Here is a 22,600-nt window from a genome sequence, read left to right as displayed (position 1 = left end):
TGGGGGGTTGTTCGGATCCAGGACAGCACAAAGAGACAGGTTGGCGGGAAAGCTCCAGTTAAGAAAGAGGAAGCTGTGTTCTACACTCAGAAGCACATTTAGTGCACATCAATACAACAAGGCAAACACAAATTGTCTTTTGGTAGTCAAACACTTACAATTGAGAGCATCTCTTTTTATTATGATCATTGGGTAATTTGGGGGGCTTTTGAGGAATAACGCACATTAATTATTAATCATTAATCTTTAACAGGGTTCAACGTTCACTACGCTTCTCATAGCCACTGGCGTGTGAGCAAAAAACAGTCTAGTTCAAGGGTATCAGACTCGGGTTGGTTCGCGGGCCGCATTAACGTCAACTCGATTTCATGTGGGCCGGACCATTTTAGATATAATATTTAGATTTTTTTAATATAAATGGATTAAAAGAACTGGATTAAAAGCCCTGAATATTCAGTTTTTTTTTTATAGATCTAAAACAATGTTTAGTTTTTATATATTTTTGGATTTTACAAAATGATTTTTGAACTTAAAACACAAAAAAAAGATTAAAAATTTACAATTATTGATTTAAAAGGGGGAAAATCAGGAAATTTTAAATACATCTATACTCTTCATTTTAATTTGATCCTAAAACAGAAAGTCGGCACTCATGATTTACTTTCTCGGGCCGCACAAAATAATGCGGTGGGCCAGATTTGGCCCCCGGGCCGCCACTTTGACACCATGGTCTAGTTGCTTCTTTATAATGTATAACGAGCCTCCAATCAAAGTGCACCTTTGGAACTACTGTGTGTATCTAAGTCTTAAGGTTTTTTTTCCTCGAGCCTCAGTGCTGTAGGGGGGAAAGAGCTGAATTAAATAACAGTTGCAGCAGTTTGAAAAGCGGTCTAGAGACATCTGAAAATGATTGCCAAGTAGGCTCACTTGTATTCTGTCTTTAAATAGTACCAACGAACGCTCAGGATTTTACACCTCACCCCAAACAACGACACTGCCGTCGACAACTTCCGAGATGTCATTACAAGATTGTAAGATTCCGTTGCGCAAAGGCCTGCTTGCTGGATTACATTCAAAAATCAAGATAGTTCACCGTGGGACTTTCCACTACAGCTCTAATTTGAATTAGGCTAATGTGTCATGCTATTATCACATCAAGCTTCGTGCGAATCTGATTCTTGCTATCGCCACAATCCAGATGAGGGTTTATTGTTCCCAATCGTACCATCGCGAAGCGAACTGCTTGGTGGAAGAAATAAGAGGCTTGGATAACGCATCCTGCTACGGATGCGGATTATACAGTGGCACAAAGCAACACTTGAGCCTTCCCTCTCCCACGTGCCCGCGACCTCTCCGCTGTTTGTTTCCACGAGGCAAATGTGAATTGCATAACAGGTCAGATTTAGACTAGGGCTTCTTATTATTAGAGGCTGTGACCGCCTGCCACCAAGTGCAGTGGGAGCCCTGCCTGTACATGGGTTCTTTGGCCAGGGCATACAAACATTCACCTCTCAGCTGTCTTAATGTCTCCATGCCAGTAGCAGAACAGGGCGGTTGTGTGGGATGGAAAATGTCCTCCAGGACAGAGAGTGGAGGGTCAGTTTTAGGAGCTAACACATTAAAGCTACAGCCAACACCACAGCACTGCGAACTCCAGGACGATTTGTCACCACTAAATAAGGAAAATGTGATGTCCATTTGGATGGCGGTTGCTAGAGTATTGTTGTGCTTGGATGTGAGGAACAACAAAAACACAGTGGCGGTATGTGCATTTTCTTGTAGCGCCTTCAACGAATCAATCCAACCCTCAAAAACTATTTTATGGCTATAAAACCTCTACTGCAGCTACAGCTGCGACACAAAAAATAAGGAAATCAATGCACTCGTATTTCTGGCATAGTCCGTCTTGAAAATGGCTTTAAATCAACACAACAATATATTTGCTTGTACAGCTAGCGCCAGATACAGTTTGGTAGCTAATCATAGTTGGTGAAAGCGATGACGTATCCCTACGCCTACGACAAGGCATTGTGGGGTTGCCAACTCGAAATCTGTTTGGTTAAGGCAACAGTCTTATCGACGCTTGTTTAATGCAGCAGAGCCTGCAGAACTGATCGTGAAGGCCTTGAGGCAGATTTCTGACATGGCAACAAATAATGGTTGAAATGTGATTGGTTGAATGCTTCAATATGAAAACACACATCTGGAAGCAGTGCAACCAGGGGGAAAGCAATGAAAGAAAGCTAACAGACAATTTGGTATTATTTAATAAGTATTGATGGACTAAATATAATATATGATTCAGATATTTCTTAGGCCAGCAGAGAAGGCCTTGAAGGCCCTGACGGCCCGCCACTGCAAAAACAAGCACATCAGTGTTCCTAATTTAACAGAGACAGATGGGACGGTAGAAAACTCAAACGTGCAGACTCATAAACTGGCCCATCTATCCATGAAGGGTGGACACAATTGTGCAAGGTCTTTCCTGTTTTCCATTGGGCAGGCTGCTCAGCTCTATGTGAACACAATAATGCTCGCTTCACACCACCAGCTAATTTGAATACTGCTAATAGAAGAATATCTTCCTGCTTGGTGGACCTTTCTCAATTGGTTGTGAGTAGGTTTCAATGAAAGGAGCTCGGAGTCGTGTCGGCAGACGATCAAAGTCAAAAGCACTGATGGGCTGCAAAGCACTGCATCTGCGCGAATCAAAGAGGCATGTGGCGTACACAGTATTGATAATGACATGCAGGCAGGGAGACGGGGTGCGTATTGGGAAAAAGAGAGCATAATCAAGGACTCAGCTGATGTTAAAGGAGAAATCGATGGCTATCTACACTAGGGCATTTCTAGAAAGAAAAAAAACACCCAAAGAAAACTACCATCTGCAATAAAAACAAATGTGGGTTGTCAAAATCATACTGAAGTAACAGGCAGCATCAAATTTCATAACGATCATCCATTCATCTTAAGGATTTCACGATTTTACCATGGGCTGTCACCATAGTGCAAATGTTCTGGGCGTTAAATGCAAAAAAAAAAGTGATAAATCACCACCAAAACTCATGTGGACATGTACTCATGGTCCGTTCAACCTCAGTATATTTCACGGTAATATTTCTTTTTCAGAATTTTTAAACTTCCCAGGCATGAACATCGTCTTCATGTTAGATGACCAGAGTGGTGAGGTCATGGGAATATCAGTATTCACATAGTTGCAAGTTCTTCTACTTTAAAAAAAGATATATATTTGGGAAACCTAATAAAATGCAAATGGTAATATAAATACCATTTGGCTGACTTGTGTGCACCAATGAATCGAGATTTTTTTTAGTTGGGTATCTGCAATAACTCCGTTTTTCGAATGAATCGACTCTAAAAATAATCTACTGTGACGACAACCCTAAAACATTTACCCATAGCTTAGCGCAGGCTTAGCCGTCCGTGATCTACTTACTACTATTACTACTCGTCCTCATTTTGTGATAATGATTAGTGATGTTAAAAAAGAGTTACTGTGCAGTGTTTCGCCTCTCTAGCTACCAATTCGGCACATCAAAGATGAAGGCCATATTTTCAGATGGCTTCGGAGCTGATTTCTAACAGAAAAGGATGTGATAACACCACCAATAAACATGAGCTAATTTGCTTGGGAGCTGGCAGGCAACCGTCCTCTTTGGAACAGTTTCAACTTCCTCAAAACAGTGAAACATTCAACTGCCATTTGCTAAAAAACAGGCAAACTGAAAACCTTGTGATTTCAGCCTTTGTACCGAGCAGCAACCCAGAAAATGCATGAAATCCTGGCTTTCACAAGCCGAGTAAGAGGGTCAAATAAATCTTCCAATATTTGCTTTACTCAGGCAGTGAATACAATCTTTTTGCAATTCTAATTTCTCCAGCTGCTGCATCAGGAACTCTACCTTTGCATATAAAGGAGGAGCAAATAGAATGTTCTTTGGTACATATGGATTCCATTGAGTCAGCCACAAGATTCTCAAGTAAGCACGAAAACTCTAGTTAGGGCTGCATTTATTTTTAAATTGATGAATCTGATTAATCAATTAGTTTGATTAGTCATTGGATATCAAACATTTAATGGGCAATAGGACTCAGAAATCAGTGTTTATTCTTGTAATAACCTTAATAATCTGCACATCCATTGGCGCCAATGTATTTTGTATTAACGGTTGGCAGCAGAAGGCAGTGTATCCTCCAAATAAAAATAGAGCGCTTTCAAAACAAATCATTACACCAACACGCTAATGCAACGATTAATCAAAGCAGAAGTCCAAACTTTTTCACTTGCACTGTAATGAGAGCATGACAGTTATGATTCATGAGCCCAAAAATGCATACACTTACACAGCAGTCTTTACCGAAATGAAAAGAGGGAAGCAAAATGGGAGATTACGATGACAGTGCTGTGTCAAATCGCCTTATTGCGGCCCCTGGTGAGATAAATATAGACAACTTGGTAGGGATCATAATTTTTTACCCATCTAACTCTGATTTCAAAGCACACAGTTTTATCATTCTGCCAGGGGTGCATGTAGACTCCACATGTTTTAAGTGGTTGTCAGTAAATAGAATTTGAGTGCAATTTCAATTATTTTCCATTTTCTGGCATACGTGTGACTCAGTGGCGGCCCGTGCATTTTCTCGTAGCGCCTTCAACGAAACAATCCAACCCTCAAAAAATATTTTATGGCTATAAAACCTCGACTGCAGGTACAGCTGCGACACATAAAAAATAATCAATAAATCAAAAGCACAAAAATGGGGTAAATTCCACTTCCTAGGAGCATTTAATGATTAAACACAAACACTGGAGCTTTTCAGACATTACAACCGGGACAAGGGGGTGATTTTCCCGGGAAAAGATGGCGATGAACGTCAATGGCGTACGGGCAAACATTGCCCGAAAATGGGGTAAAATCCAGCCGAAAACAGCATTTATTGATTAAATTCAAATACTGGAGCTTTTTAGACATCAGAACCGGGCCCAGAGTATCATTTCCCCGGGAAAAAGACAGCGACTGTGACAAGGCAATGACGTATCTCTACGCCTGCGACAATGCATTGTGGTGTTGCCAACTCGAAATCTGATTGGTTAAAGCAACAGTCTTATCGAAGCCTGTCTAAGGCAGCAGAGCCTGCAGAACTGATTGTGAAGGCCTTGAGGCAGATTTCTGACCCTGGCAACAAATAATGGCTGAAATGTGATTGGTTAAATGCTTCAATATGAAAACACACATCTGGAAGCAGTGCAACCAGGGGGAAAGGAAGCTAACAGACAATTTGGAATTATTTAATAGTAAGTATTTAAGTATTGATGGACAAAATATAATATATGATTCAGATATTTCTTAGCCAGCAAAGAAGGCCTTGAAGGCCCTGACGGCCCACCACTGGTGTGACTATTAAAAATTACACACACAAAAAAACCAATTATAGCGAATTGCACTTCTAAATGGTTTGCATATCTGCTCGTAAAATTGCATTTTAATGAACGGATACAAGACGTATTAATAGCGTTCAACATTTGTTTTACCGTAAAATGCTCAAGATAGGTAAGGAAAACAATATTCAGAGTTTCCCAGTGGCGATGCAGAAACAACACTTTTCCATTTCCCGTCCTGCCACAAAAGAGTAGCTCCGGAATACTGACTGACTTGGTGACAAGCGCAGAGCAGTCATCAGCGGTCACACCAGATTAATAACCGGAGGGCAAAAATGGACATGTTACCATGGCAACAGGGACATTGTTAAACATTCCCATCACAGTGACTGAAGAATTGGAATTGAGGAGTGTACGCCTGCATCTTTGTAATTGGCAGTGAGGAGCAGATTGAATGTTTAAAGACACCCAAGGGTCAGGTTGTGTTTTGATTTAAGACTGTGTTCTCTCCGACAAGTGTGCTGCTGAAGTAATTAAAACATGATGGTGTGCTGCCAATCATAGGTCATCTGAAATGTCCTGATCTTTTTGAGTGTGCCTTCTCTTTCGTGTTGTTTGATTACAGGTGCTGCCCTCCCACCCAGTCCGACATTACAATCATAAGAAATTAGCATTGAGCTCACCTTTCCTGTTTTTGACTGCTTTGTGCCAAAGCAATTAAAACAAGGGAAGACGTGGAAGTGTTGTTTCCACGTAAAGTGAGTCATGCAATGGCGTGGCAAAAACATGAAGGGGCATAGCACTGCTTCGAGTAGAAACTAACTGCAAAAGAACGTTTGATTCTTATCAGTCAAGCTCTGCTTTTTAATGCATCCTTATTGTCAAGCAGACCTATCAGATCGAAGAAACAAATCCGATTCAAGGTGGTTAAAAAAATAATCACCCTTCTAGTTTTTGAATTATGAGTTGGTAGCTGAATGTTTAAAGTCTCTCAATTTTGGCAGAAAACGGCTTCATTTGCATCAATACCACTTCAAAACCATTACCTCACAACCTGAGTTTTTTTCTACCTCTCTCAACACTGTAATACAAAGGACAAGATCTTGAGCACACAGCAATACGCTTTGATTGGTTGAGGAGCCCGAGTAGAGTTCCAGCTATAGAATCCTTCCTCTGTTTTGTCAACTCAGCTGCCATTGTTCTAACCAAACACACAACACGCACACCACACATGGGCCTCTCTGACACCAGCCTGTGACTGTTAGGACAATCAGCAGTTGTTTGCCAGCGGAGAAATACATGCTACTGAGCTCACAGACAAATGAACCATAAGCCACTTCAGAGTTAAATGCATGTTTTCATGAGAACAAAGACAGAACCCACATCATGAGGGAAAAGCAGGCCATCGTCTTTTAAAGAATCAACCTTTTAAATCCCCCCAGAAAGTTCTAATCTGGTTTAGAAAAACATAGAAAATGTTACTCGTGACTAAAGCGTTAGTTAATAGTTAAGGCTATCTTTTAAAGGCGCAGCCAGGAAAAACCTGCATAAATGCTCTGAGCAAATCAACAATGCATACAATAGGAGTTTAAAATGACAAATTTAGCCCAACAGGACCAAGCGGTTGGTGAATTAACACTAAATTCTCCCAAAGTGACTTTTAAAAGACATTTTTAGTCAATAACTTTGTGATCTCAGAAGGATCACAAGGAATTTCACACTATTTAGTAACCCCCCCCCCCCCCAAAAAAAAAGGCATTAGGGCACAGATGTCAAAGTGGCGGTCCGAGGGCCAAATCTGGCGCGCCGCATCATTTTGTGTGGCCCGGGAAAGTAAATCATGAGTGCCGACTTTCTGTTTTAGGATCAAATTAAAATGAAGAGTATAGATGTATATTAAATTTCCTGATTTTCCCCCTTTTAAACCAATAATTGTACATTTTTAATCCATTTTTCTGTGTGTTTAGTTCAAAAATCATTTTGTAAAATCTAAAAATATATTTAAAAAAAAGATCAAATAAACATTGTTTTAGATCTACAAAAAACTGAATCTCCGGCCTTTTAATCTAGTTCATTTAATCCATTTATAAAAAAAATCTAAATATTATATGTAAAATGGTCCGGCCCACATGAAATCAAGTTGACGTTAAAGTGGCCCGCGAACCAACCCGAGTCTGACACCCTTGCATTAGTGCATGATGCCACAGATTGTTGTTATCATGTTGGAGATGACAGTTTGCCCTCTTTGATAATAATAGCCACGGCAACTATTTATTCAAATAAGCTGCTCACTACCCAGGTTGATATAAGCAATTATAGACTGACAATGTCTGTAAATTATATATAGCATGTTTCCATCACCCTTTTCTCTGTGTCACAGTTCTGTAAAGATGGCACTGACACCCAATAAAGACAATGTCGACACTGCAATTATCTGTCTTTAGCAGTTGAGTTAGAGATGAAATAGAGGCAGGATGGCGCCCATGTAAGTGCACGCTGTAATTTCAGGACAGAGCAAAAAAACAAAAAAACAACAACCACTAATCCCTGAAAAATTTAAAGCCCCTTTAAAAATATATAGTATTTTTAAACCTAATAATTTAAATTCAAATATACAAAAGTAAAACTCCTAAAATGTGTCTTCATAAGGGAGGTGTACCACTCAAAGCAATTACTACACCATTCCACACCGAATGTGTACAAATTGACTATCATTAGTACAAGCATCACACACTGACCACTAGTATAAATTAAGCATACATCCAATTTCTTTGTCAGATTGTAAAGATGAAAAAGAACTGTTCAAACTGATCACCTTGTCTTTGGTGTTTGTGGTTATTGTCATTATGTAGCAGATCCAAAGGGTGATGTACCCACGACACTAGGGCACTAGGGCAGACTAGACTGTATCTGTAACCAGATCCAATTCTGAACTTGAATGCTTAGGCCTTTGACCTCGCCTGCGCTTCTCATGCCAACTTCTAGAAAGGCGAGTCGCGTTGAAGCAATCCGAGCGACGTGGCTCACCAGGCCGCGAGGAAAGTATGTCACTTGGTCATTGACACCTTAAGGGTGGAAGTTGATGACTGCAGATGGCTGCCATAGACACACACAAGGCTCTTTAGATTTACTGTATTTTTGGGAATGTAAAGACCCACTATCAGCTTTGGGGTACTTGACTGAATTCAATAGACTCACCGCCTTAAATCGAGTAACGAGCTGAATTCACAAAATGAAACCAAATTAAGGTTTAACTGTATTCACCTTCCGCTGTCAAGACTACACAATTTACTGAACAATTTAGAACCATTGTACAACCGCATCAAAGGCTGAAAGGGGGCAGGGGGGAAGTGACCAATAAAAAATGGGCTGAGTACAGGAGAAAAAAGAACATAGGACTCGTGGAACATGATAGACTTACTGCCAGTTGAACTGACGCAAAGACGAAAAGCTACAGAACTACCAGAAATACTTGAGTCAATTGTTTGGTTGATGAGATGCTCGCGAAACATAAATACGAAAGGGGATAAGGGTCTCAAATTCACTGAACCCTTCGACTGTTGTTAATAAACAATGTGCTCAATACCTCCACAATAGGTCCCTGAGGTGTTCTCTGTTAACAGTGCAACGAAGTATCTGCTACAAGAAGAGTTACATGGTCACACTGAATGAAAACAACAACAAAAAAGATCATTAACTGCCATTTTGTCCTATTAATTCAGACAACGATGCAGCAGGCTAATCAAAACGTACAACAGTTCAAATGAATTTGCCAATGTGCTCTCTAACCTAGATGTAATTAAAATATGTATATTTTTTATATCTTTATATTAATATCTCACTGTATGAATACTTTTCATCTGGGTCAAAAATCAAAGTTTTTAGTGAAATGTATGCAAGCTATTTTCTGAATATTTTAATATATTTATTTTAAGAGGCCTTTTAACACATTTCTTTTAGCTTTTTAAACTTCAAACGATTTTGGATTGTGGTCAATTATTTATTATAAATGTAACTAAAGCCAACACAAATCATATTTTATTGTGGCACAGGAATCCTTTGTGCAGGAAAAGTTGGGCCCCAAGGTCATAAAGGTCAAGAACCTCTGCCTGAAACTACCACATGTAAAGGAAGACCTCAATCATGAGGAGGAGGTGAAGGGGTTTTAAGGCACTTTTTCCCCAGAAAAACAAACAACCATCTCTCATTGAAGGGCAGAGTTTCACAGTTCTGGTATATATTGTTTATCACTCAACTGTGTCACGAGTTTCCCCATCATAAATCTAACAGAAAGCTGTAGAAAATTCAGTTTATTCTTTAACTATGCAATTTTTTTCCCCAAAGAGATTCGCAATGAAAGACCACAACGCTGCTTTTGACCAGAAATGATTAATTTACCTTTTTCTATTTTCCACACTATGAAACTTGGCATTGAAATAGCATGCCAAAAGACATTTGACTAAAAAAAACACCCAACAGGTCCAGATGGCTCCTCCTGTTGTATAGCATGACATCACAACATGACGGGTGACAAGCTGGCAGAAAAACGATAACCCATGCAGGTTTAACCAGTCTGCCATGGACACTCCATAGCTTGTTAACATTGAGCATTGGTGGTGTCGAGCGCCGAGCTTGGGCACGTCATCGCTAAGCATGTGCGACATTATTATTATGTAAGTGCATTAGCACACTGGGAGGACTGGGAGGCCAAGTGCCTTGCAGTGCCAATGCGTGGCAAGGCTACTTAAGATCTGACTTAATTCTCACAAACAGCATTGGAGATAAACGCTGGCCCAGAACTGACCTTTGTTAGCTTCTTGCTAACAACCCGTGAAAGCATTTCTCTGCCTTTGACATATCAAGCGCTTCAAGATCGAATGACGTTTATGTGATCGGATGAGAAAAAGGATGCAGTCAAATGTCTGCATTGCTTTAAGCCAAGGGTGTCAGACTCAGGTTGGTTCGCGGGCCGCTTTAACGTCAACTTGAGTTCACGTGGGCCGGACCATTTTAGATATAATGTTTAGATTTTTTTTAATAAATGGATTAAAAGCCCTGAATATTACGTTTTTTTTATAGATCTAAAACAATGTTTATTTTAGCTTTTTTTAAATATATTTTTAGATTTTACAAAATGATTTTTGAACTAAAAACACAGAAAAAATGGATTAAAAAATTAAAAAAAATTATTTAAAGGGGGGAAAAAAATCAGAAAATGTAATATACATCTATACTCTTCATTTTAATTTGATCCTAAAACAGAAAGTCGGCACTCATGATTTACTTTCCCGCACAAAATGATGCTTTGGGCCAGATTTGGCCCCCGGGCCGCCACGTTGACACAGTGGCTTAGATGGAAGCAAGCAGCAGAAGTGAATGAAGACTGCCGATTTCAAGGCAGGCAACGGTCGCCTGCCAAAGCCGAGCACACCTGTTGTCGGTGCCTCCTGCTGTGGGATAAATCACTGCAGGAGGAGCCAGCAAACACAATACAGGAGACAGGTGCTCTGTATATCATTCTGCTTTATCTGGGGCTCTTTGTCAGTGAGAGTGCAGAGTCGTGATCCGCTTGCACGAGTCTGGGACATCTCAGGGTAGCCGTAATCTGGCCGAGGCCACGACAGAAGGTAGGCAGAGGAATAGGGTCAAGCAGGGGCTGCCTAACGGACAAACGCACACTTTGAACTCATTTTCATGTGAGCAAGACCTTTCGCTGGTGTCAGGCCAAAACCATAACTTTTCTGGAATCCCCTAATGAATGATTAACATTGCATCATCAAGGGGAACAACCCATTTTCATCACTAAATTAGTCAATTACATAGTTAAAAATACCATGCAAGTGTGGGGTTTCCCCCAGAAAACTAGCATAGCCTGATGGGAGAAGCCTACTGTTTTTACCATGAATAAACAAACCACATTTTTACCTAAGCATTCACACACCATTGGTGCCCCTGCCAACCCAAATGATTTGCCCAAGGGCACTTTGACATTGGACAATCATAGCCTGGAATCGAACCTGCTGACCCTTTGGTCCCAGGACAACTCGAGCTGCCAACTGCATCACTGCCGCCCCATTAGGATTAGGTAAATTAATGACTGATGTCTGATAGTGCGAGGGCAGGGTGGCCTTGAAAGTTAAGGCTTGCTGGAAGGAAAACAAATGTTACTTATCTATGATAGTGTTCTATGTAGTAAAATGATTGAATTAGTGGTTACATTATTTTGACAATACAATTACATGGTGGAAAAAAAAATTGCAGGCAGTTTTCATAGAAACTTCACAAAGCAGCGGGTTGAAGCAAACATATCAAAGGTGCAATGGTTATTAGGAGTAAGCTGTTGAACGAGCACTCCCACACTGACCTGACTCATCGCCCAACCCGCAGCAAAACAAGAGGGTCAGATGACTCTGGTTAGCACGCCATAAGTGCTCATGTTGTGCCCTGAATAACATAAGCGTGGCCTACAACATGCGACAGAGGCTTTCTGCATAACCTTGGAACAAATTGAGATTGTTTCGTCCTTCTTTTTGTTTCCAAAATACTGACTCTGATCCCTTGATTAGAAATTGGCTGTGTGTTTCTTACCGATTTCATTAGACTAGATCTACTGCTCAAAAGGTTGAACAGACCCCAACACAAGCTAGCCCTCTCAATTTTGGAAGGACATCCTGTTCTTGAAAATGTCCCTATCGTCCACTTATTGAAAGACTTCTGTTACTTTGCAGTGCTCTCCTGACCAATTACTTTGGACAAGCACGGCTGGTTAAATACATTACACTTCTTTATGTGGACCATAGCTTTTGCTGTCAGGTAGGTCAAGCACAGGAAATATCCTGCTAGATCAGCTAAACTCTATTGTGGTTTAATAAAGTAACTTTAATTCCTGAAAGATGAGGAGTGAGCACTATTTTACGCAGTTCTGAAAGTGATATTCACAAATCTGATGATGTGACTTCATGGTTGGTTGATCAGCAGTCAAGCATTTCCCTAGTTCTTAGTCATAACGTACAGTTCAATGTCCTTTCTATGCTGGGTTAACAAATCATCCAAATAATAGCCAAAAATACCAATGTAGTGTTTTACAAGTATAATCAGTTGATTGTGGTAAGGTGAGCCATATTTTAGCAGAAACTTCATTAGTCAAATTTTATAGTTTTTAGTTTTAAAGAATCCTCAATTAAACAAACTACTGGGTATATTTTCTACCTTTTACATACAATACTTTGTCGATGATCTTAACCCAGGTGTTTTTTCATCATCTTAAAATCACGCATCCCAAGTTTCTAGCCCTTTGTACAAATTCAAGGTTACAACGTTTAAAAACAGAGGGCACACTTCTGGACAAGTCCAGACAAGCCACCCTCGAAACCGCTTAAAACCAACGCCTCACAGTAAAAGTGCCTTCCTTATTCTCCAGTAAAGTTGACAGTTAAATCAACACCGTTTTCCTCAGCAACAAAAGGCCTATCTGTGGATGCAGACGAGAGACGGCGTCTGAGCAGTAAACATCTCGACCAAGTTCACGCAATTGAACGTGTTCTACATTCACAATAGCGTGTCATTGGTGACATTTGTGTAGTTGATTTTTCTCCATGGGTCATCATCTATTGGTACGAGCTGTCAAAACTGAATATGGCAGCCAGTGAGGTGCCAGCATGATATGGTAACATAATCCTTTAAAAAGTTAAAACACAGAATTTGATATCCAGCTAAAGTTTATGAAATAAACCATACCATCACTTAAGTCACTAAAAGAACAACAGTTATGAGTAACACATTTTTTCACTTTGGGCTTTTACCACTGTACATTTAAAGCACATTGAATAAAAGCATAACTTGTAAACCCCTGAATTTGATACATTGAAAGCACCACTGTATGTGATAACACACCCGCACAGAAACCAGTTTCCACAAGATGATGGCAGCTGTGTGAATCCTACCACCGGTCATAAAAAAAAGCAAACACGGTTGATTTCGCCACCTGCGAACCATCGCCCGTGACCACCAAGACGGCACGAGACAGCCGCCGTCGTTCCCTTAGGGTTCTCGCAGCTGACCCAACGTGGTGTGCTGCATTTTAAGAGGTTGTCATTACCCAAGCGTCACATCACGGAATAGACAAAGAACGATTAAATTAAAGGGTGACAGTGGGAGTGGGTGACCAATTGATATATGTACCTATTACCTTTCATAACCTCATCAAAACAAACAGGGCCAGCCCACGATTGACTGCAGCTAATCTCATCACGGTGCCTTTGGCAGAGTACAATCAATCACCAAATGCAGTTTTTTGATGATTAGGAATGCAGACGGCGTCTCAAAATGGAATTAACATAATTACAAACAAGGGTGTCCCCCTTGTCCCCGTTTCACCCTCATCGCCGCTGCAGACGTGGAAACAGGTTGCCGACCATAAGGCGACTGCTTCATTTCCACAACGAGGCCGCACCAAGAGAAGGAAAACAAACAAGCTGACACGGAACAAGCCGGGAAAAATGGGTGTCCTCGTTTGCTTGGGACAACATGAGGATACCTTGAGGATCAGTGACATCATTATGTCGCTTGGATACCATCCTGAACCTAAACACCTAAACACATGTATACAGTGAAGTAACAGTGACATCATGTCCATGATGGAGGGGTGATCAACCTACCTCTCTCGGGCTTCATGTTGTCCAGTGTCATCAGGCTTGTGGGGTCTTTCCCCCCTTGTTTTTCCTTTATTTTTGACGGCAAAAAGTCCACCCCTCGCCCTTCGAACCTGGTCAAGGCTTGTCTTTGACAACCCCCCCTTCGCAGTGCAGCCTGGCTGGGGCTGGCTTGGCCCTATCCCGCAACAAAGCGTCCCTTCGGTAGCATGCTACTGTACTCTCCCATTTTGTTCAAAAGACACCTGCGAGCCCCACTCCCAAAAAAGTCGTGTCTCGATCGGGGTAGCAACGGAAGCGACTGTCGTCCGAAAACCTTTGTTTAAGCGACAGACAGCCTCTTTTGTTTAAGCGAACTGGGCTTACGGTGACAGCCCCGTTTTAAATACCACCACCTGAGCCATATTTACGTCGTAATACAGCTAGCTGACGCCGACTACAACTCGAATGGACTCAAGCCGTCTTCTCGGTTGGTCGCCATCGACTTGAGTACTGTTAACTCCTCATTTCAAAACTTTTCTCCTCGACAATAACAACGTCAACAAGAAAAAAAAATCGGGACGTTTGCGCTAAAGCTAAAGGCTAACGTGTCGTTCGTCACGAAAAGCTAACGAGCAGTCGACTGCTATACGACGGACGATTTAGGGGAAGCAAGTATAGGGATGAAAGGAACACCGAGGCTGCCTCGTCGTGATGCTTATTAGAGTCTGATCCCCTCTTCGTCTTCCTCCTCCTCCTCCTCCGCCTGCGCCTCCGCCTCCGCCTCCTCTTTACCGACGCGGAGGACACACTCAAGCCTCCATAGGTTGTTCCCTCCCCGCTTTGCTTGTCAAAACGAGTGATGTGTCGTTCCGGGACGAGCTGTCACAAAAGAACCGAACTTCACGACTTGACGAACATTAACCTTTAAACGCATCACTTTATTATTCCACAATGTCAGACAGAAATATGTTATTAAAATGAACAGTGTTTTCTCTCTTGTTATTTTGCAATATTTAAAATAAATTAAAAATGCGATTTTGCTTTACTCTCTCGAGGATGTTGGCCAATGTTTTGCCTTTTCATCGATTTGATGGAGGGTGGCCCGGCGTCTGGGTGGTTGGCGCGTCGGCCTCACAGTGGGAGACCTGGGTTCAAATCCAGGTTGGTCCACCTGTGTGGAGTTTGCATGTTCTCCCCGGGCCTGCGTGGTTTTTTTCCGGGTACTCCGGTTTCCTCCCACATTCCAAAGACATGCATGGTAGGTTGATTGGACACTCTAAATTGCCCCTAGGTATGAGTGTGAGCGTGAATGGTTGTTTGTCTGCTTGTGCCCTGCGATTGGCTGGCCAGGGTGTCCCCAGCCTATGGCCCAAAGTCAGCTGGGATAGGCTACAGCACCCCCCGCGACCCTAGTGAGGATAAAGCGGTTCAGAAAATGAGAGATTAGATGAGATCGATTTGATGGGAGTTTCGCATAACCAAGCAACATTATCTATCGTTAAACCCCAGGTGAAAGTGCTGGCTAGTTTTTTACACTTTCATACAAAAATCATTATTTAAAAAAAATACAGGATACACATTTAACTCATTGGCGGCACTGAACTTCCAAATCAAAGCTCCATTTTGCTCACTTCTACTATAAATAATCTTTACCACACATAATACATGATTTAATAAAAATCTTTATTTAAATCTGAAATTATATTAAAAAAGAAACTAGAACATATTACATGTACTATTCAGTGCATGGTTGTAACATTTTGCTAATCACTGGTCAATCATTTAAAGATTAATGTACACCTGTAACAAAAACAAAACAAAACAACAAAACTGTTTAAATCAGGCAACATTTTCAAATGTCATTTTTCAGGACCCGAGTGTCGTTAAATGATCCACATCCCTGAGAGCGAGCCGAAATGCCCAACGTGAGTCAAAATACACAAGCACAGTTTTGTCACGTGTCCCAACAACAGACGCGCTCGTAGTCACTTCCCCTTTTTCCTCCACGTGAGTTTGCAACCATGGCAACCGTCAACAATTGTCGAAAAACGAATATTGTCAACGACAACAAATGCATGCTCTTCATCAAACGACTTATTTAGCAGTACGTTAGCGACGTCTCAACAAAGAGTAAAGGGGTGGGTCATCATTCTTATCCGGCAGCTCATTGGTCGAGCAGGGATTTGGGAGTGCGTTCACGTGCGCACGTGTGATGAACATTTTGTTCTGCTCTGTGGTTGGACAGTATGGCGACAAAGATCGTCTATGTAAAGAGGATCCGTTGTTTTGTTTTGCTTTTGTTACTGTATTACTTGGAGGAATAATTGACACTACTATTCTGACAAAAACATTTTAAAATATATTGCCTATATATGGCATGGAACGCTCCTTACTATAACATTACTCTTTTTAGTTGTGCTCGTGAACCTTACTAATGTACTTTTTGCATTCACATCTACATATTAGTCGTGCTGTGCTGAAACTTAAGTTACATGTGATCATTTATACGTGTTTTTCTTATAGTTCATACTAATGGTCAAACCTCAGGTGGTTCTGTATTTTTATTCTGTTACAATGGTTTACTGTCTTCCACTATCCAATGAAATATGTTAACTATACTCTAAAAGAGGACAAAATGAGAAGAGTGGGATTTGTTCGTTAACGTTCGGTTTGTTTGAACTAAGTTGTTTATGTTGTTTTCCTGACTCTTAGAAGTATACTACAATTTCAAACAATTGTGATAAAAGCAAGGGGGATTCAAAGTAAAAAGACCTGTTTGGAAAAAGGCTCCTGGCCACTGATTTGATAACACAAAGAGAGGAAAATAGGGTCAAAGTTCACAGCATTACTGCAAACAACAGGCAGCTGATAATGGGCCAACAAAGGACCAAAGTTTATACAAACGACGCCTATCAGTGTTTTACTCCAAAATGTGTTTTGACAAAATGAGGGTCTATTTAAAGGGGACCTTGAGAAAGAACGTTCCAAGTGTTTTTTCCTCCTCATGCGCTCATTTAACAATTTTCTTCTCCAAAATTAGTTTATTTGCCTAATTTTCCAATATTTACAAGCGATCAACCTTAAGTGGCGGATTGTCCATTTAAAGTTACCATCACCGTCAATGTTCACCTGTCAGTTAATATATCTTATGAACAATGTGAGCAAAGACTGGACGATTAAAAGATCGTAGCGGTTACAATTATTTTTTGTGTTTAGTTAACAAAATAAAAACAGTTTACTTTAACAAGCGACATGGTTACTCGCAAAAAAAAATTAACCCAGATTTTCTAATTCTTTCTTCTTTGTGTTCTATTTTTGGGCATTCTGTGCACCTGGCGCCATGGGGACACCCACAGGTCGCTCTTGGTACTACAACAAAAACGATGACGTGTAGGCGGAGCGGCTGCGTTATGTTATATTATGTTATGTTAGCCCTAGCATAATGCTAGTCGTCAGTAAACACACAAACCATTTTTCTCCTTGTCAAACATGAACATTATCACATAATTACACACGAACACATACAAAAAATGTAGATATTCTGAACTAGATGAAGCTAGCAAATGCCTCGGGAGTATACGTAAATCATAATTTTGTGATTCCAAGTTTTCGTTTTTTACCTGCATAACTCCCACTTTGCATGAATCTTAAGGGTTGGACGTCTATCGTCGCCAATGGGAGACAATAGGTTAATATGTTGAGCTCGAGGCCATGTCCCAACGTTGGATACTTGTAAATGCACAATATTTGTGTGGATGTTGTCGTCAAAACGAAGAAGTCTAAGCAAAACATATGGCGTTACTTCCACCTAGCAGGCTAACACGAGTACTGCATCCCTGCTTGATAAATGTATACAGCTGTTGAATACAATGAGAATTTTGTTGCCTGCATCTATAAGTAGGCGTATAAATTAATGCAGTAACTTAATTTTGGGTTAAAATTGTCCAAAAACTGCTTAAAACATTTTACTGAGACATATTTGTGAGCTATCCGGTCTGTTTTCCATATCTCCCTCCACCAACACACCTGAATCAAATAATCAGGATTGTGATCAAGCTCCTGGACAGCTTGCTGATTGGTTGATTATTTGATTCAGGTGTGGTAGAGGAGGGAGGGAGACATGGAAGATTTAAAAAGACAAAACAATCTTAATCTAATAAATTGATAAAGCATCTTTCAGTTGTATTTAACTTTAAATGACAACAATTCACACATATGACATTACAACTATTTCTTGTCAAAAATAGATCCATTTGTATGTTATTTGCTTACCTAAATTTAAAATCAGTGTTAAGATTAAAGCAGTTTACAATAGTATGAGCCTTATTTTTATAATCACCATATTTTAATGTTGGCACCTGCAAAATTGTGTTATTTTTTTCCATTTGAACTTAAAAAAACTACTTACCTTCCATTGTCAAACATTATTAATTCATCCTTAAATTCCAAAGTACATAATCAAAACAATGACTGCCATTTTTATTGATAGAAAAAACATCAATTTGAACTTCTCTAAGTTGAAGTCTTTGAAAGAGTTTAAAAACAAAAAGTTTTTAGCATTGAAACTTGCATTCATTTTGTAAAGGTATGATTTATGGCCACCACAATGTGACTGTAAATACATTTTTCTTCCCCCAAAGCAATAAATCACAGACAGCACGCACATCTGAATATGAGTTCTTCTTCTGTGATGTTTCCTGCTCAGACAGCATCGATTACTGATCTGGACTATTTATCAAGCACATTCTCCTCCCAGGCAGACTTGACATATTTTATTTGACTTGCTTACCTGATTTGATGCCGTATTGATTCACTTTGCCTGCTGTACGTGAGCAAAAGTAGAACAAAACAATGAAATCATCACAAGAAGACACCCTTTACAAGCAGTAAATACCAACAACTTCAGAAATGTTGAAGCATTTCAACACTGAAAATTAAAAACAAACAAAAAAGGATGACATTCAAGTCCTGTTGTGTTTTTTTGTGCTCTCGGGGTATGAATTAACTCATATCTGGTGAAACAATCCATATCAGGATATGTTATATCATGATTATATTTTATATTTATATTTTTTGTAGTCTTTCAGTTCTGAGGGATCATTTAAAGCTCTGAGTTGAAATGGCTTTTTGGAACTACATCGACTTTTAGTCATGCCATTTTAAGATCAATAAATATTATTATTATAGTACGGATTAGTAGATGAATGTCCTTTGTCATGCATGCAAAGCAAATTCCTTTAAATCTGAGATAACACTGCAAAAATGAAAAATGTCAAAGCTCCCTGCAAAATGTAGCAAAATTCCAGTTTATTCGTATAGAAAGTTTACAACTCGCAACCCTAGGGTTGACTTTTTTTTTTTTAACTCTTTGGCATGACAAAAGAGGACACATAACCCAAAAAGTGTAAACACAAAACCTAATTTTTAGGAATACCATATCAAACCCACACACACTTGCCCAGTGAATCCTTGCATCCATTTTTTTTGCACTTTTATTAGACTTTGCTCATATTCATGACACAAGTACGTACCTAAAGAACAGATACTCAATGGAGTGAGGCAGCAGGTCCACGGTTGACCAAAAATAATAAAGAAAAAAGCAATAAAAATGAGCAGAAAAAAACCTTCAAACATCCGTGACACAGCGCCCTCTCCTGGCAGACCGGCTGCCCGGCCACCATTCCACTCGCCACTCAGTGTGTGTGTACATGAAGGCAGCAAAGTGGGCAGGACTTGCAGCCCTCTTTTTTTTCAGCAGATTGTACATTTTTAGACAGGAGTTCCCCCCCACATAACTACGCCTTCTAAATTCTATACCCGTGAGAATGACAAATAAAAAAAATAAAAATAAACCCAAAAATTCTACTTCACAAATGCCAGTGCTTTTCAACATTATACATATTTTTCACCTTTTTTGATTTCTTTTAAAAATCTTTGGATGTGCAGTACTGTAATACCCATTTAAAAACAATAGAAAAAGACACATATACATACAAACACGGTTCAACAAAGTTCTGCTTTTTTGGGGGGGCGAGGGGCTGTGGCAGTGTTTAAAACACATGAAAATGCCTCACAAACATAATGCTGTAACATAAAACTTTTTTTGTCTTTGCTTTTTTCCCCTACTATGTACAAATCTAGAATTTCTACTATTGCATACATTAAATTAAACCAGCCATCAAGAAAAAGAAAAAAATAATTAAATTAATAACCACACAAGAAAAGGGGGAATTAGGGGCAAGGAGAAGAAAAATTAACCCAATCACAGCAGTTGGTTTTACCCTGTTAAAAAGCAATGGAGTCATCGACTAATATAAATTAGCAATTGAGAAGAAGAGTGGGCTAACTCCTTGTTTTTAAATAAACGAAATAAATAAATAAACAGTATTTCATGTATATAATAGTCTAAATTTTTATCTCATTCAGATTAAATATTGTATTCAGATCATGAGCTATGGCAGTTAAAAGTAAAAGAAAAACTGTTTACCCAGTGCTAGATTTGAAAGCGAAATGGCGACACCTTGTGGACGATAGGTGAACAAACCTCTTTCACCTCTACATTTAATTGAATTTCTGCATTTCTTCAGGTATTGTTAATCAACACCTTAAGTAAATTTAGAAAAAAAATCATTCCTGTCAACTACTAAACACTTTAATTGTCATTTATTGATTTTAACCCCAAAAATAGCGGGCGGACCAACGACTTTGCAAATTTTGCTCTCCTGAGAAATGAATATGCCGCGATAATAGTACTTAAAACACGATTGCACCAAAGCTCAGCATTAATCAAACGTTGAAATCAATCAATCTAGTGCGAATAACAAAAATGGAGTTAGCCCACTGTGGTCCTCGGTGCCTCATATCCGAAGAAAATCCACTTTTCCCTCCATTCCGTACACACCAACCCTGAAACTCTTTCTCGTAAGAAACGAAAGGGGGAAAAATGGAATAATAAGCACACTTGTTCATGAAAATACGCAAAGGAATGGTCACGATGAGGTATTCCCAAACATTTTGGAAAAGATGCACGGCCAGAGTGAGGGGAAAAGGGAGAGGGGTGAGGGGGGCAGTGGGGGGGGGGAAGAGTCACTTTGGTGTGTTTTCATTGCATGCGCGGACATTAAAAGCACCACAGTGTGATTTGAGAGTAACGAAAAAGGGGGAGGAGCTTCCTTGGGTAGTGGTGGGCCTTTGACAGGCTTGAGGTAAGTCAAAGGAGAGAAAGGTCAAGAGGTCAAGAGCGGTTCAACACTTTGGTTCAAGCAAGGCACTCATCCTGGGAGTGTAGAAAGAGGGGAAAAGGGGGAGGAGTCAGGAACGATGATTAAGATGGGATTCTGCTAAGGTACCGCTGAAAATTGAGAGTGTTTTTTTTTTAAAAATAACACCATTTTGGGGCTTGGTACATTCAGATAAATAAATAGAAAGTACATGATAAAAAGGGGAATACAGTTTAATCCTTTATAGGGCACTCATTGGCTGCCATTGATGGTGATAGACGTCCATTTTTGACGGGAAGAGGCTAGAAGTGATTTGGATTTGACATGCAGATTGACAGCAAATTGTTGGACAGGAATTGGACATTTTTTGCTGGCATTGGTAAGCAAAGAGTTAAATATGATCACCTTTGGAGAGTTATTGGGGTTATAATCAATGTGTGTTGACATTTTTATCTATTTTAATGTATAATCGTTTCTTTTTTATTAACAATATGTTAATATATAATTTATTTATGAATTAAAATGATGCATTGTCCATGTAAAAATCTATTTATGATGATAAATCTTTAAATTTCACTGTATTTAACACATTATAAATTGACATCCAATTTATTCAAACTGGCCGTGAATGCTCATCAATGGCAGCCATTAAAAAAAATAAGTGTCTTGTAAAGGGGGAACATTTTTCTCATCATCTTTTACATCCCAAAGATTAAAACCCTTTGCATATCATATTTCGAACATCTCCACAGCCCCATCATCATAATCGAAAACATGTTTTTTTTTTCAAAAGTTTGTCATTTCCCATCCCAAAATATGAAAAGCGTGTTTTTTTGGGAACGTAGATCCTATACTTCATGGCATCTACAGAGCTTGGATTGACTTGAGGAGTGTAGAAGGGGGGGGGACATGGGGGCGGGGGGAGATAACTTGACAACAATATTTTTTTACCATCACTCACAGAGGCCGTGCAATGAAAAAGAAAACAAAAAACAAAGCAACAACAACACATCTTTGGTTATCTTTGGTATCATCAAAGTGATAGAAATCACGTATGGAACTTGAGTGAGGTAGCATCTTTGGTTTCACACTAGAAAACATCAGCCGGTGACACGTTGTTTTGTTGGTGTGTTCGAGAAGCGTCTTTTTTCTTTCTTTCTTTTGTTGCTCCTTCTGATGAATGTCGAGCTGCTAACCGTGGCCTTGAGGGGGAAAAATGGAGGAGGGTGACAAGGGGCCAGGCTAATTTATCACAAAAAAAATGACGCTTGCCCCCGTGTAGTGCTTTCCTCCTTGTGCTGAAATGCATAGCTTTCCAGGCATTGGATCGTTGGGGGGGGGGGGGG

The 22,600-nt window shown here is 39.9% G+C and overlaps 1 protein-coding gene across 2 annotated transcripts in view; it reads right to left on the bottom strand.

The window, feature by feature from the left end:
• The window catches only part of atosa (atos homolog A), a 30,909-nt gene extending 13,090 nt beyond the window's left edge, over nt 1–17,819 (bottom strand). Inside the window, exon 1 of one of the 2 annotated variants that reach the window (XM_077587071.1) lies at nt 17,655–17,819. In XM_077587071.1, coding sequence (XP_077443197.1) covers nt 17,655–17,676 — 22 coding nt within the window. In that variant the 5' untranslated portion in view covers nt 17,677–17,819. Of the gene's footprint in view, nt 1–14,058; nt 14,862–17,654 lie in introns of those variants that run through there. The other variant, XM_077587081.1, reaches the window with a different exon arrangement.
• Nucleotides 17,820–22,600: the final 4,781 nt, after the last annotated feature.

Source organism: Stigmatopora argus, chromosome 2 (genome assembly GCF_051989625.1).
Source record: "Stigmatopora argus isolate UIUO_Sarg chromosome 2, RoL_Sarg_1.0, whole genome shotgun sequence".
NCBI classification, from domain to species: Eukaryota; Metazoa; Chordata; class Actinopteri; order Syngnathiformes; family Syngnathidae; genus Stigmatopora; species Stigmatopora argus.
This window is presented reverse-complemented; position numbering and strand designations above follow the sequence as displayed.